This window comes from Cystoisospora suis, assembly GCF_002600585.1.
Source record: "Cystoisospora suis strain Wien I chromosome Unknown contig_1002, whole genome shotgun sequence".
In the NCBI taxonomy this organism is placed as follows: Eukaryota; Apicomplexa; class Conoidasida; order Eucoccidiorida; family Sarcocystidae; genus Cystoisospora; species Cystoisospora suis.
In genome coordinates this window covers 55,562-69,773 of record NW_027153803.1, presented here as the reverse complement: position 1 = coordinate 69,773, position 14,212 = coordinate 55,562, and the positions used below count along the sequence as shown (strand labels likewise).

General features: G+C 53.4%; 2 protein-coding genes across 2 annotated transcripts; both read left to right on the top strand.

The window, feature by feature from the left end:
• Positions 1-410: 410 nt before the first annotated feature.
• On the top strand, positions 411-9,445 carry CSUI_002354 (ef hand family protein; the record flags this gene model as incomplete). The annotated part of the gene is made up of 15 exons (XM_068062556.1): positions 411-650; positions 1,410-1,528; positions 2,179-2,440; positions 2,809-2,893; positions 3,339-3,394; positions 4,109-4,245; positions 4,846-4,931; positions 5,729-5,798; positions 6,387-6,461; positions 7,033-7,177; positions 7,588-7,668; positions 7,982-8,050; positions 8,307-8,420; positions 8,982-9,128; positions 9,359-9,445. Coding segments are annotated over exons 1-15 (1,722 nt in total), but the record flags the coding sequence as incomplete, so codon positions are not given.
• A 919-nt stretch (positions 9,446-10,364) lies between these two features.
• Positions 10,365-13,602, top strand: CSUI_002353 (uncharacterized protein). The gene has a single exon (XM_068062555.1). It carries the CDS (start codon positions 11,575-11,577, stop codon positions 12,508-12,510), a length of 936 nt encoding a protein of 311 aa, XP_067925472.1. The 5' UTR covers positions 10,365-11,574; the 3' UTR covers positions 12,511-13,602.
• Positions 13,603-14,212: the final 610 nt, after the last annotated feature.

The following is a 14,212-nucleotide window of genomic DNA, read 5'->3' as shown; positions in this document are numbered from 1 at the left end:
GGACTTAGACAGTAATGATCCTTTACAGTACCCCTCTCTACACACGGGAAGTGTTCCCAGACGCCGGGTAGCTCTTGGGTTTCCCAGATTCGGAAGCGCACCCTACGCCGTTTTCTGGCCCTGACTGCAGACCGATCCGAGCGCGGAAACTTGCAGAGAGCGACCCGGCTGACTCTTCTAAAGGATGGATTCCCGCTACGCACGTATCCCAAGGACTGTAGGCCAGGGTGGCTTTAAAAAAAGCAGTTGGCATGCAGCGGCACGTGACACTTTTGTACTGAACGGGACTGTGGGGTTTGGCCCCCTCCCACCATCGGAGGCCGGGGGCTTTCTTGTTCCAGCCAACTTGTGCTTTGGCTATGTAGCGGCGCTAAGGAGGGAGGCTGCTGCGTGCTTGCCTACTTTTCCAGGGGACAGCGGCGTGGCGGCATCAGTATCGCATTTCTTCAATCACGGAGAAAATGAAGAACCAGCAAATTCGGGACGCTCAGGCCATTATGGCCAGGAGTCCGCCACAACTACTCATGACCATGCAGCAAACAACAAACCACTACAGAAAGGAGGATCACTTTCTGAGGCAGACACTTAACTCCTGCCTTTCAGGGCCTGTAGACCTACAACGTCCCCAGAAACTGGAGCTGTCAAAGGAAGTGAGTAGCCTTTTTCCGACACTGTGAATAGCCTTCCTGATGCACACGTGGCCAAGGTCCCCGACTCGACGCCGGCCTCCTTTTTGGAAAGAATTGACTAATTTTCTTTCTCATTCCGCTAAAGGAAAGACAGCGCAGCCGGCCGACTACCCCGTTGTCTCAGTGACGAGCCGTGCAGAACTACCAGTGGCTGGACTCGCCAGAGTGTTTTCGCGGGCACAGCCCGGGTCAAGGAGAGGGGCACCACACGGGTGGTTCCTGGAAAGACGTGTACATGAACACGGGGACTGCCGAGACGAAAGGGACGCAGTCACACGGAAGCCGAACGAATGAAATCACTTCAGCTCTTCTTCGTCCCACCTCTGTTAAAGCACGTTTTTTCCTCTCTGAAGCAGGAGTAGAGAAACCAAGGCACTGGGGCCGCCAAGGACAGTTGGGCACACGAAGCTGTGCCCGACGTCACCAACAATATGATGTTGGCAAAAAGAGGGGACAACTGTTTCTGCGTCACGCCTTCGCAGCTGCAGGTCCATTCCATGAGAAGCGTACCCATCTTCTGTTCGAAACTCGCTTGCCCCAAGACTTGGCCGCCCTTATCAGCCCCTTGTAGCCATGTCCAGAGCCGTGATCAGCTGCTCGCACGAGTACAAGAGAACTCATAAGAAGAGCACTTCGGTGTGCACCGGGCTAAACAGGAAGGATTCTTGGACAGACTTGGGGCAGTTCTGGTCTCGGCTGGTTCTTGTGCCGTTACTACAGCTTCTGGAGCATATGAACGCATCGCCTTCATGGCAGCTCGGTCAACCCACCCGACAAGTCGTGCACATTCCCCATGAGTCGCGACGAGAGGCAAAAGAAGAGCGCCGGCTAACTTTCCGGTAGCTCCCCTCAGCACGCGAAAGAAATCAGAGAATTTCATCCCCCAGCATGTAGAGGTGTATTAGTCTCTGTCGCGACTGAGACGCGTTATACGGACCGAAATTCTAAAGTGTTTGGTGCATCGTCTTTAAACACGACCTATCCAGCATGCAAGACACCCGCTGTTCTCTAACCCCCATCGAGTCTGCTACACAGTCAAACTTGCGACACCATCCGAGAAAGACGCTGTAGATACCTACCGTGTTCCCTTCTATAGTGCCTGCTACGCTTTCCAAGATATCCAGGTCGGGCCAACAGGCAAGCATAAGGTTATCAGTGCGTGCAAGACCTCGACAACCCCAGAGATTCTTGTGATCTTAGCGTTGCCGTACCGTCTGACGAGACCGTGCAGACCCTGCCGAGCAGGAGGGTGTGCTGAAGGGCAGCATTTGATTTCTTCTCGCATCACGACAGTGTGTTGAGTAGACCATTTGTGAAAACCCGCCCCGGGGTAAGGGCGCCGACGGCCAAACCGCAGCGGGGCATTAGCTTCTTTGCCCGTCTGCAACAGGATACGAGATTGGTGCCAGAACAGTAGTGCCGGCCCGGACGTAACCCCCCGCGCAACTACATCAGAGGCACTGTACGGCTGGCCTTTGTTCTGTTCCAGACCAGAGCGGCAACCATCCTGGTTGAAACATGATCGGGAAACTCTGCGGTTCTACGCATACTTCCAACAACCTGTACACGAAAGTCCAACAGAAAATTACCGTGCCCGATCCTGCCTGATTCTTTACTACGTGGAAGACGGCACAATGCAAATCCTCGAGCCAAAAATCGAAAATAGCGGAATCCCGCAAGGAGCATTTCTCAGACGCCATAAGTTCCCGAAGGCGGATGCGTCGGGCTTTGTCACAATGGACGACCTAAGGGTGAGTGAGCGGAGAGTACGCGGACCCGGTAAAGTTGCACTAGAGTCTTACCTAATCTACTTCTTCTAGCAGGCGGGTTATTCCCAAACAGCTGCGGAATGTGCTGTTCTTCACTCGGCGCATCGGTGAATCCTCTTCTCCAAGCGGACTCTCGTTACAGATGGAAGACGTCTTCTACTGGTGGCATTAGGAACCATCTTCTTCTCGGGTCCGTCCAGTAGGTAGTATAGACGTCCACGCTGCTCGTAGCAGACACCGATACATCTGGTACTTATGAGATGTCGTAAGCACGCACAGAAGTGTGGTGTACGGATCAACTTAAAGCCCATCCTAGGAAACGTCGAAAGGTGCTGACGATGTGTTCTTAGCTCGGTGCGAACATCGAGATCTACGGTCGAGTATTCCAGATCGTCGACTGCGATCCTTTCACCCGATGGTTCTACAGACACTGCGGTAGGTTCGTTTGGTTATATCTCACCTCATCTTCCTTCCTCGACGCACTGTTTAGCATGCTTCCAGAGTAGCCGTCGGACTCCCGGTAATGCCGGCTGTGGTGCGTCGCCGTCTATGTATGAGCGTTCACTTCCACGTTGAGAAAAAAGCTCACGTACAGATGTGGCCGAAGGCACCCAGACCTCCCGACTAGCCGTCTTTGTATAAGGCACATAGACACCGAGATTCGGACGACTGAAGGACAACCTTGTCTTTAGTGTGCTCATCGCTTAAGCGTTTGAAAAAGACACTGTTCGGCCTTGAGGAAACGATAGTGACCGTACAGTGGTTGGGTTTGATTTTCTGCAAAAGTGTGGTGTATCGTGTAAGCGAACGATCATCTGTCTTGAGTACACATGCATCTGCTCACTTTTAATCCGTGTTCTAGTGTTGCTCTTCCCTGTAGATATCGAAGTGGGGCAGCCGACACAACCCCTCAGCGACAATTTCTTCGAGAATGAGGTGAGTGTCCCCAGGTGCAGCCTACCCGTTTTCCTATGTAGTACAGTTTCGTATACTATGCTACAATAATCTTTGGAGATACTATAAACTTCTTACCTGTGACAGGTGGTTCACATTTCCTAAGTATTTAGTTCGTTGTATTCCTATGTCGTATTATGCTTATCTTCATACCTATGCATACATTGGGTTTTAATGTTACGCCTCGAAGAATACCAGATTTACCCGATTTTTGTAAGATGGTCCTTGATCTGGACGAGTAACGTACGAACTGTGTACTCGCCGCTGTGAAGTTTGTAACTTGGCCCAGTAAAGTACGTTCTTGGGCGGAAGCACTTCGTAGCTGGCCACGCAGCCGCAGTTGTGTTAGCGGCGGCACACGAGCTCCAGCTCGGCTCCGCCCAGGGGATGGGTTTCTTCGAGCGTGCAATAGATATATGCAGCGAAATCTGGCAGCTTGGTTCCCCTGTCGGAAGACTGCGTACTGAAAGGGAGCGCGCTTTCCGGAGGAGCGTATTGCGCGAGTTGTAGCTAGTGCTGTTAAGGTAATAGCATCGGAAATGGATACTGTTTTCCAGTCGACCCCACAGTTCGGAATACTAGTTTGCGTTTCATCGACACACGACCGAAACCGATCAAAACCGCTTTTCTCATGGCCGGTTCTCAACGAGTGACAGGACACTACGAATATCGGTCTCCTCAATACATGGTATGCAGGTTATTCGGAGAGCGCATTTCTTGTTGAGGCGTCGCCTAGTACCCAAGGATGTGAAGGAGTCTCGGGAATACACTGAGATCATGCTAGGAGGCAGCAGGAAGAACGTCGGGTTGAGACAACATCTCGACAACGACAGGTTAGCTCCACAAGTGTTTTTGACACGCAGTGTCAGACCTGCCATCACCGTGGTACACTCATGGCTAAAGATGGCACCCTGTGCTGACAGCCCAACACGGAGCAGATACAATAACTGCAGACTCAGATTACTTGGAATAGCTCCTCAGTGGGAAGAAGGACCGCGAGTAAATACCGGGTTACAGTAAGCGACGTCAGGGAGCTCAGGTAACACCAGGATTTTACGGGCAGTGTCTCTTTCACTGATGGAGCCAGATCAGACATATGCAGGCGTCGCCAATGAAAGTCACTGAGTTCGAGCGTGCTGCCGTATGTCACTCCAAAGTCTGCGATGTTAACAGTTTTGCCTGCTATCCCGCAGGACAATCTACAGCAGCTGGGGCAGGCAGGTCACTAGAAAGCCGCACTCCACAACAAAGCGGTGGCTGTGCAATGTTCAGAGGACCATGCCATGTTGTCTGCTTAACATGCCAACAACTGGGTGCCAGCCCGACGTAGTCAGTCGCCCCTTGTTGCCACGAAGCACGATATCCACGGAAATCCGGCACTGTCTCCTGCCTTGCAGCGCCCGATGTTGTGGCAGGAGCGTGCGTGCGTGCAGGAAGGTGCTGCGCTTTTACTGCTACTGGGACGACAAGACGAACTACGGCATGCGCAGTTACTACGTCATGCACTACTTCCTCGCTGGTGGGAATACTCGGCACCGATCTTAACAAGATAACAAAAGACCTCACAAGAAAAGAGTGTTCAGCGGTGTCCCGACACACAGTTGGGGTCTTAGGCCTTCCCTTGTTACGAACACAAACGTCACACGTGCGCTCCGCACATGTGCAAACTATTTCACGCACACGTACCCATCTTGTGTCTTTTGGTGATGGCTGTAATCGCCAAAATTTAAGCTGCCTTCCGATTTACATCTCGGCAACGTCCTACACTCCGGAACTACTGCTCTCTTGCCGCTAGCTCTGGACTGGCTCGATAGGAGTCTCACTGTTGGCACGGCTCCCGATTCGTGACGCTACCGGGTGAACTTACTTCAGGTAGGCAAAGAATCAAACGCGCTGGCGAGCGTCGCCACTTTCCTACTCGTACAGATCCAGTCTGGCCATCGCGATCACATGAAATTACATACGCCTACATGACTACTGGGAAAATGCTGATCAACGAGATACCTCTGCTTGGGAACAGCGCCAACGTCAGGGACGTCTGTAGCGCCTGGCATTTCTTCGTCTTCAAGAAGCGTGTATTACTGACAAATGCGTTTGTATCCACGGATAACTTACATAAACTTCGACTGCATCAGCCGCAGCCGCAGCCGACGACAGTGGAGCGCCGTGTCAAGCCTTCTTTCTCTTCCTTGGTTCAATAGCGGAACTGGGACGCTCGGTTTTAGACTTCAACCAAGCACGGGACAACCATCTGTGTGTGGGAGTCTGACTACTTCTAGTGTTCTGTTGTGCTTATTGCCTGACGTGTTCACGCAGACGACTCTATTGAAATCATGGAATGTTATCCTAAAAACGCAGGCAAAAGGAACTTCCCGGTTTTCTTAAGGTAAGCTGGTAATACCATCCTGCTGTGGCACACGACCATGATGTCATCAATCCCTGTCGGACCTCCATACATGTGCGTGATGTTACGAGCCAAAGAGTCCTTCCTGCCCAGCCTGTTCTCAGTCACCTGTCGGAAGGCCCTACATCCGACCTTCGCGGGTGACCACACAAACTCGACAGCATATCTTGTTCTAAAGAGCGGACGCCCGACGCATCAGCAGTACTGCTTCGTGGAGGAGTACTGGGAGCTCCATCCGTCGTGCTAGGTGCAGGATCGTCGAGGGTTCTGACGATCTTTACTAATGGCGTTCGCGGACCCTGAAACGAGACTGCTGGCACACGGGAGACAGATCGTCTCTCCGCTTTCACCCTTCAAAACAAACTCACGTGCTTGAAAGCAAGTGGCACAGTGGTTTCCTTGCTTTTTCGGAGCTAGTTCATCTGTTGCTGTTCGTGGCCAGAACTGTTTATCAGTCTGTAATTCTCCAGCTAGCTGGAAGGGCTCCCCGTCTAGAATTTCTGTGCGTGTACCTCAAAGAGAGGCCCCTTGAAAACACGGTTTGAAACCCTGCACGCTGTGCTGAGACAGGCGCCAGCAGTTACCGAAGGATCCGTCCACAGCGTCCTGTCCTGGTATGGTCTGCAAAAAGACTGACTTCTACAAGTAAGGACTGTTGAGCTCTAGGCAACTGGAAGGAAGAAGAAATAGTCATTTTCTCTTTCCGAGAGCTGCTCATGAGAGACTCCGCCTTTTTCATACTTTTCTTCACCTGTAATTGGCTCGACTCATGGGAAGCCGAGAAACAAGACGGTTGGTGGCTGGGACCGCCGTAAAGAGTTCCAAGCATGTACGGACGCGAAAGAAATAATTAGCATAGATAAGGGCTACCGCAGCACCTTCTCTTGCTGTAAGCGCCCGTATGTGTAGACATACCGGTAATCATGATTGGATCCCTCCAAGAGGCGCAAGAGGCGTAGCCCAGTTAGTTCATAGAACAATGCTTTTCGAGTGCCGTGCAAACATCCCTCTCATCTGTTCCCATAGCATGCTTAGATTTTCTTCTGCTCTTCCCCACAGGGGAACCGAGAGACGGCGTCATCGTAGGAGTTCCACACTCTGTCTGCACCCTTACTTATCGAACACGGGGGGGTGTCTTAGGTAGCGTGCACGTGAGCGCAACGCGCTATTCGCACGCCGAGCTGTCCAAAGTAAAACTGTAAGTCAATGTGTACAGGCCCGAAGATTTCAAGATCGGGGGGGAGATTACTGTTTACAACCGACTGTTTCACCTCTACGACTGCGACGACTTCACCCGCGATTTTTACGTGAAATACATGAACCTGCGCCAGGGGAAAGAAGATATTGTCGACGAGCCTGTAGTAGGTTGCGGGTCCACAGTCTAGGCTGCGAAGTTTTGAGAGGAACGGACGACCGTTCAGCCTCTCACAATCCATGTCCTGTAGCCACCAATCTTCTAGGGGCCAGATATAACTTCACGGGCATTCGCGTTGTAGAGAGGCCGTTCACTGTGGACGCTTGACAAGTGTGGGCAGTCCGCGTTCACCCGTGCGTGGCAGCTCCGCAGTGGATAATCTGGAGTACCTGGAGTTATGCTTTTTGATACCATGATTCGTTTCTGTACCTTCATGAAGTTGCGCATTGAAGGCTATTAGCGGCTGAGAACTGCAACCGCTCTTCCTGACACTGCACGACCTCCTTCGCACGTCCGCCCGATAACGGGGTAAAAATATCTGGAGCTCCTCTCTTTGATGTCCCCGATTCGTTGCAGGAAATCCCTAGAATCAAATGGAAACCTCACGTGCTCGGGATCTCGACAGAAGAGGACACGCTAGCGTCTTGTTTGCATATTGTAAGCATGGGGGAGCTGCTAGCTCTGCTCAGCCCCACAGCAGTCGCCTCCGCTTCACCTCGTCCGGCGAACCCACCTCACCTCGCAACGTGCCACCCCGATACTCTCCACTGCAAACCCCGTCTGTGTTCTGCTGCAGTGAATTGCCACCGCAGGACTGTGGCCGGCGATACGAAACGCCGAGCTACCGGTTGACGTTCGGCAGTTACACCATCCTCTGTGTTGCCCATCCATGACGCGTGAGAGGAGTTACACCGTTGGGACGGCAGTAATTGTCCGAGCGTGCTATTTTCTGTTCGTCTACAAATTATAGGTTCCGAGGCGTCCGAAATCGAACGAAAAAGAGTTTCTGTTTGGCGACGACGTCACCCTCGTCTTTCTGGTAAGCGACGGCATAAAACGGCTGCACCGGGAACTGAGCAGTTCACGTGAGCCTCCTTGCTCTTCGGATTTCTTGATAGTAGGTTCCGCGCCTGCTGCCGCCGGATAGAGAAACGTCAGATCCCCCGAGCGAGCTGTGCCAGGTACCACGGCACGCGTCGTCCTTGCTGTAAAGTCCATCACGGATCACACGCAGCTAGTCACTGCCTGCAGCATCATTTGCCAGCCGTCAGCCGTAGTCTTTACACTTTGTACAGGCAAGGTTTTTGAGGGAGTCGAGGGAAGATGAAGGACGCAGGTTTATTATCTCTGTCCGGGAGCAAGATAACACCATCAAAGTATTCGAGGTCCATCAGAAAAACTCGGGGCACGTAAGTCCCCTCTTTTTTTTTTTAGACCGCCGTTGTGCCCTCATTTTTTCGTAAGTAGTCGGGAGACGGGAAAAATCCACCGCTGCCACCTTCTGCCATCTTCAGACGCGCTGACACGCACACATCCTGGTAGACAAGAGGTCAGGCAGCCTGAGCACTGCCCGCATCCGTCGAATAGCTGTCGGGGAGCTGCCTCGCAAGCGGCTGGCCGACAGATGGAGAGCTCACCATACGCCGAGAACCTCGACAGTATATACTCGCTTGGGAAGCTATCCCACTCTCTCTTGCCAACAACCGCACGGAACTGCTGCTCGCACATGCCCTACGCTAGCAGCCGGATCGTACATTTCAGAACCACCTAAGCTCAACATGGTGCCACGCAGTCACAGGCGCCACCAGTCTACAACTGTACTTGTGCTCGAGAGCGTTTGAAGGGGTGAAACAGAGACGTACGGATGGATGCCTTGGGACATGGAGAATCCGGGTCACTGCCAGTCCGACACTCGGCGACCACTGGAAAGCGCTATCAAGACTTCACGTGTGTTGCAACTGCGCTCTCAGGTTGGCGGTACTTTTGCCGACTCAGGGAAAAAGATAAACTCCGAGACCGGCCAGCCCTACACTGCAAGCGATTTCTACGTCGGCGCCATTGTAAATATCAACAGCGTCGACTTCGCTATCATCGATGCCGATGAGCACACAATGAAGGTGAGCTCCGCGGGAGCACCTTCGCTTGCTGCCACGAGTAGGCCGCGTTCACACAACTGAGTCCAACAGCTGGCTCCGGCCTCCTCCGGTTTTGCTTCCGGACCAGCGAAGATGCGCTACGCAAAGAAAACTCTTCACAGGGCGTCCCTAGTCGTATAGCTGCCCCAGCGCCGCCCAGTGCTTACCGTAGAGGCATTCGCAGTCGCTGTCCTCCTGTCCCGGTTTTGCAGCACATGGGGAATCATCCAACTAAGTACCCTGTCAGCGACCTTAGTCTGATTCGGACGAAAATCGCTGGGGTCCTTCATGCGCTGAAGGTCAGTATACTGTCCGCTAGATCGCGCCGCGTTTCATCCTTGCTCTTCAACATGTCTGTTTCCAAATGAACTGCTGCCCCCATGAGTCCGCGGCATGAAGGAACACGCGCCACGCGCGTCACCAGAGTCATGCGTAGAACCGCTGACACATAGAAATCCTACTGCAGCTCACATCCCCCAGTCTCGAGTTCCTTGGCTGGGTGCGTGGTTGCCTCCGCCCTGCACCCTAGACCGCCTCCGAGTGTATACTCGGATTCCGGAACAGGGGCTGCATAAAACAAAAATGCGTCTTTCTCGTCACGGCGCTCATTATGGTCACCGCGCTTACCACCTGGCCATTAAAGCTCATTGCTCTGTCTGGCTTCTCAGGAAGAGGGCGTAGACTCTCTTTCGGAGGCTGACATGGTGTACCATTTTCGGGGAATCCTCCTGGTAAGAGTGGTTCTGCATCCATGTTCACACGTGCAGCCTCAACCACTGCTGTGACTCTCGATCCCCGAATTAGGAACCCCCCAGGGCGACAGGCTATCCTCGCTGTTTTGCTATGAGCGTGTTGCATACTGCTCGGCCCCACATATACACGACAAAGTGGCATACCAGTCTTGAGAAAAAAGCACTGGCAGGCTCCGCGGTCTTCACGGCTGTCCCATGATGTCGAGCGACTAAATAGCATTCGCATTCGGATGCAAGGCCTTCCTGCATACCAAGTGCACTGTGTTAAGACTCTGTTTCGGTATCCTGTGAGGCACCGGAAATGTTCCTTCTGAGTATTCAGTGACGCCGGCTGAACTTGTCTAGCGACACGATGGCATGCCAGTTCGCTTCCGCCACTAGGTAGTATCCCCTGCAACAACCACGCTGACAGCCGAGCAGCTTGCCGCCCGCGTACCGGCGTCTAGCTGCAGTCACTTCATTTTGTTGGGACGGATATAACGCTTTCTTGCCCACCGTGCCGCAGAAGGATTTATAAATGGCGTTGAGGTTTAGGGTTTGGCGAACTTCCTTTCCTTCGTTTCTAGAAGCGATTTTTGCCAGTTCTTTCGGGACGGCGACACATAAATCCCACCTGTACAGGCGGCCGGCTCCAGCCCTGGCGTCGGGGAAGTAGACCGTTTTTCTCTTGAAGTCTCTGTTTCTGGCCACATTCACTTGTTAGTACGCTATTAGGAAACGCTCAGCGCTGGCACAGCGGCGTTCGAATGTGTGTTCTGTTTTTAGCCTCATGAGCTGTTAGCTTTGTCAAGAGAGTGTTTTCCGGGAGAAGGATCTGCCGTCGATTCATGTGGCGCGATCTCGACCGCCGGCACCCGAGGAGAAGGACGTGACGCCGACTTCCGTCCAGTTTGCCAGGACGGCGTGGCGATTTCGTTGTCTTCTCTCCTTTCTTTTTCTCCCAGCAGACCGTGCTAGTGTGCGTGTAGCGTAAGGTAGGCAGCGCGTTGCGGGCGCCCCAGGTCTAGCGTCACCGAGGACGACGAGGAATCGAGGCGTCTTTTTGACGTGGCTGGGTGATGCCCGACTGGCCGCTTTGTGAAGCTGTATTCGGTCGTTCTGGCTCCTCACCCTGAAGTTTACTGGTAGTACGGAGATCATCCGTTGTGAAGCTTGTAGCATTCTGAGGCTCTGCCGGCGACTGCACTTTCCGCACCAGGTTGCGTCGCGGCTCTCTCCATTGGCCAAGACACCTCGTTGCCCACCAGCATTCAACGCGTTCACGGTAGTGTTGAGGTGGAATTGCTTCGGGCATCTGTAGAATTTCTCACGAGGGGTGGCTGTGGTTCTGACGGTGACGGACTTTTCCGGGGGCCATCGAGCTGTGCAGAAGGGAGCCTATGAACAGTAGCTGCTTCACTTTCAAATGCGGTAGTGACTCAGCGATCTGAACCGGCATAGGGGATCGGGTGACCCTGCGGCTCTTTCCTGTTCCGTTCACCGGCTAACCCTGTCGCTATCCTTAGCAGATGGCGCGCTAGCGTGGTCGCTGGCTGTCCTGATTTTTGTTTCGGCCCCGGTTTTAGGCAACAGAAAGCAGGGGAAGGGGATACTTAGGACCAATTTGTCGCAGGTGGCTGTTTCGTGGTTGATTTGTGGGGTATTTAGAGCTCTGAGATTGTGTACGCGCGGCGGCTATGCATACAGAACAACGGGCTGTGGCCCGCTTGCGAGCCAAGGCCGCGGCGCTGGGCGTGGAGGTGAGTGGGCAGCTTCCACCATCAGATCTCAGAAAGGCCATGACGACGGGGGACTTGTCGTACATGTCGTTGTCACATGGGTTTTCGTCGCCTTCTTCGTTTGCATCATCGTCTCGTCTCCCTTTTCCATCATCTTCCTCGTCGCTGGGCTACTTGGTAGCGCGTAAGGACTGCAATGACGAAAGTGCTCCATACTGGACGGTTAGCCGAGGAATTGTTAACCGGTTCGGCCATGCCTGTCGGGAGTGCAAGAAGGGCATAGGAAAGAATGAGGAGGCAGTCGTGAGAGATGGAAGGAAGTTGCGGTTCTTCTACCATCCGGAATGTTTCTCAGGAGACGCGGATCCCCGCACGCAGACTGGATCTTCTGCTCATGATGTTCGCTTCAGAGCTATGCTGAGCAACACCACAGCGCCCCCGAGTAAAGGAACAGGGAAGTGGAGCGTTCAGAGTTACGGACTCCGGAACGCCGTAGATCCTGTTAAAGACAGATCTGCCTTTCGTACTCGTGCGGCTTCTGTCTCTTTCAGTCCCCCCCCTCGTAGCGGGACACGCAACATCGGTGCAACACTCCGGTATCGCAGTGTAGGTCAGGCACTCAGGCGAAACACAGAGCGCACTCTTGAGCATCGTAAGGCGGCGGCAGCTCGTCGGACACAACTGAGTGGAACCACGGATGACGCAAGGAGAGGGACTCCGACGGGAGAGGCGAACGTACGTTCTACTACGGTAGAGTGTTCGGACAAGTCTCACCGCTTGAAGGAGTCCCAGCGCAGCGGCGGAGGGAAAGGAAAGGCGGCCTCTACATTAAGTCCTGAAAAGACGATGGAGCGCAAGCGCTCAGGCAGAGCCTCAAAGAATAACCGAAAGTAGCATAACACACTGGGCTAACCGTGTGCCGCTGTCTTCAGCTGGTGTACGATGATACCATAAGTGGACACGGGTAAGAGGCAAGAATTCATCGTAGTTCCGGCGATTGTTCGACACATCAACTGAAGGCTTTCGAGTTCAGGTTACTCTGCAGTGTTGTTCCTCAGGAAAGCAGCCGGTCTCTATATGCTGCACTTGTCTGGAGGTCATTGTTTGTTAACTGGGGCCACGACTTCCTTATGCATACGTTGTACGTGCCGGTGGATTGTGTGTGTGGATATGTCTGTTGGCCTTTCTTTCCGCCAGCAGTAGCTGAGCCACCAACACGAGTCTGTTTTCATTACCGAAGGCGAGTACATCTCATGCTGAAGATGTGTGAAGTCACCGGTAAAGGGCTTGGGAATTCGAAATGGGTGAGCAGACTGCGACCGAGGCCGCCCTCCGTAGTCGCTCCGGTCAGCAGAGCAGGCACCTTAGCAAGCGAAGGAGTGCGTCTTCAGTTACGTACGGCGTGACCGAGCGGAAGTACGAGAGCAGAAGTGAGTGTACCTGGTTTAGTATGCACGTGCCCCACGTCATTTACTGGGTCCGGGTGGGTGCAGGGGCGACCCGCTCTGCGCACCCGTTTCAGCAAATGCTCAAGAGAGCTCGTTTTCCTGTCCGATCACTCCGATTTTTTGCAGAGGCTCGGTTCAGAGGAGTCATATATGCAGCTAGAGCTGGCGTGGTTTTGTACCCTGTGCGTGCGTACCGGGTGGCCAAGGAGGCCAACCCAGCGGTTGTGTCGATGTGTCTATTACATGGCGCTGTTTCAGCTGCAGTAGGGAATGAGTGAGCCAGCGCGGTCAAGCCCTCCCCGCGTTCGCCTCCGTTTGACTAAAAAGTCGCGCACTTACCGACATGGACAGGAAACACTATCCTGGATGCTTGTGGACTACGTGTTCCATAAACTGCGGTAGCGCCACTGTCGGGGGGGGCTGTTCTCGCTGTCTTGCACTAGCAATCCGAAGCACAGCAGCTTTGAAGGCCCCACGAGTAGCAGGACGGTTTCGCGGGATTACTGCGTATATTCGGCGCGTGGAGAACACAGCACATCTTTTTTCATTCGGGGCGCATGATACATGCAGAACTTCATCGCACATTAAAGTCAAAGAGACGTCGGCGTCTGGACGACACATATGCTGCAGACGAGCTGCAAGTGGCATGTGCACTGACAATTGTTACAGCCGTGGGTAACACGTGTTTCGATATAACCAGCAGTCAGGACAAGATCAACAACGGTGTGTTTCGCAGTCCGTTGGGAACAACAGTCCTATCTACCGAGTCAAATTCACCAACCGCACACGCGCAGAAGTGAAGAAGAGAGCCCTCAAACAAGCATGTCGAAGAAGAGAGTGCTTTCAAATCGGTGGTGCAGGCGTCAAAATCAAAGCGGAATAATGTACTGGCCCGGCTCGCTATTGCGCTGGCGGTTCATTAGTTTTTCCCCCGCCTGAAGGGGTATCTCCCCGCTACCACGGTGAGTCCTGTATCCGACCGCCGAACGCCCCTCCCCAAAAATGACTCTTTCTTGAGGACGCCAACGGTCATCTACAGAAGCTCATATCGGCATCCACTTCGGTTGTGGTTCGGACAAGCTTTCCTTTCCTTCCCGTCACGCGATTATCGTCGCCGGCCCAGCCGGCGTATCCACCACCAAACCGAA

Excerpts from the sequence above, each read along its gene's own strand:
- CSUI_002353 (XM_068062555.1), top strand. The coding sequence starts at position 11,575 with ATGCATACAGAACAACGGGCTGTGGCCCGCTTGCGAGCCAAGGCCGCG.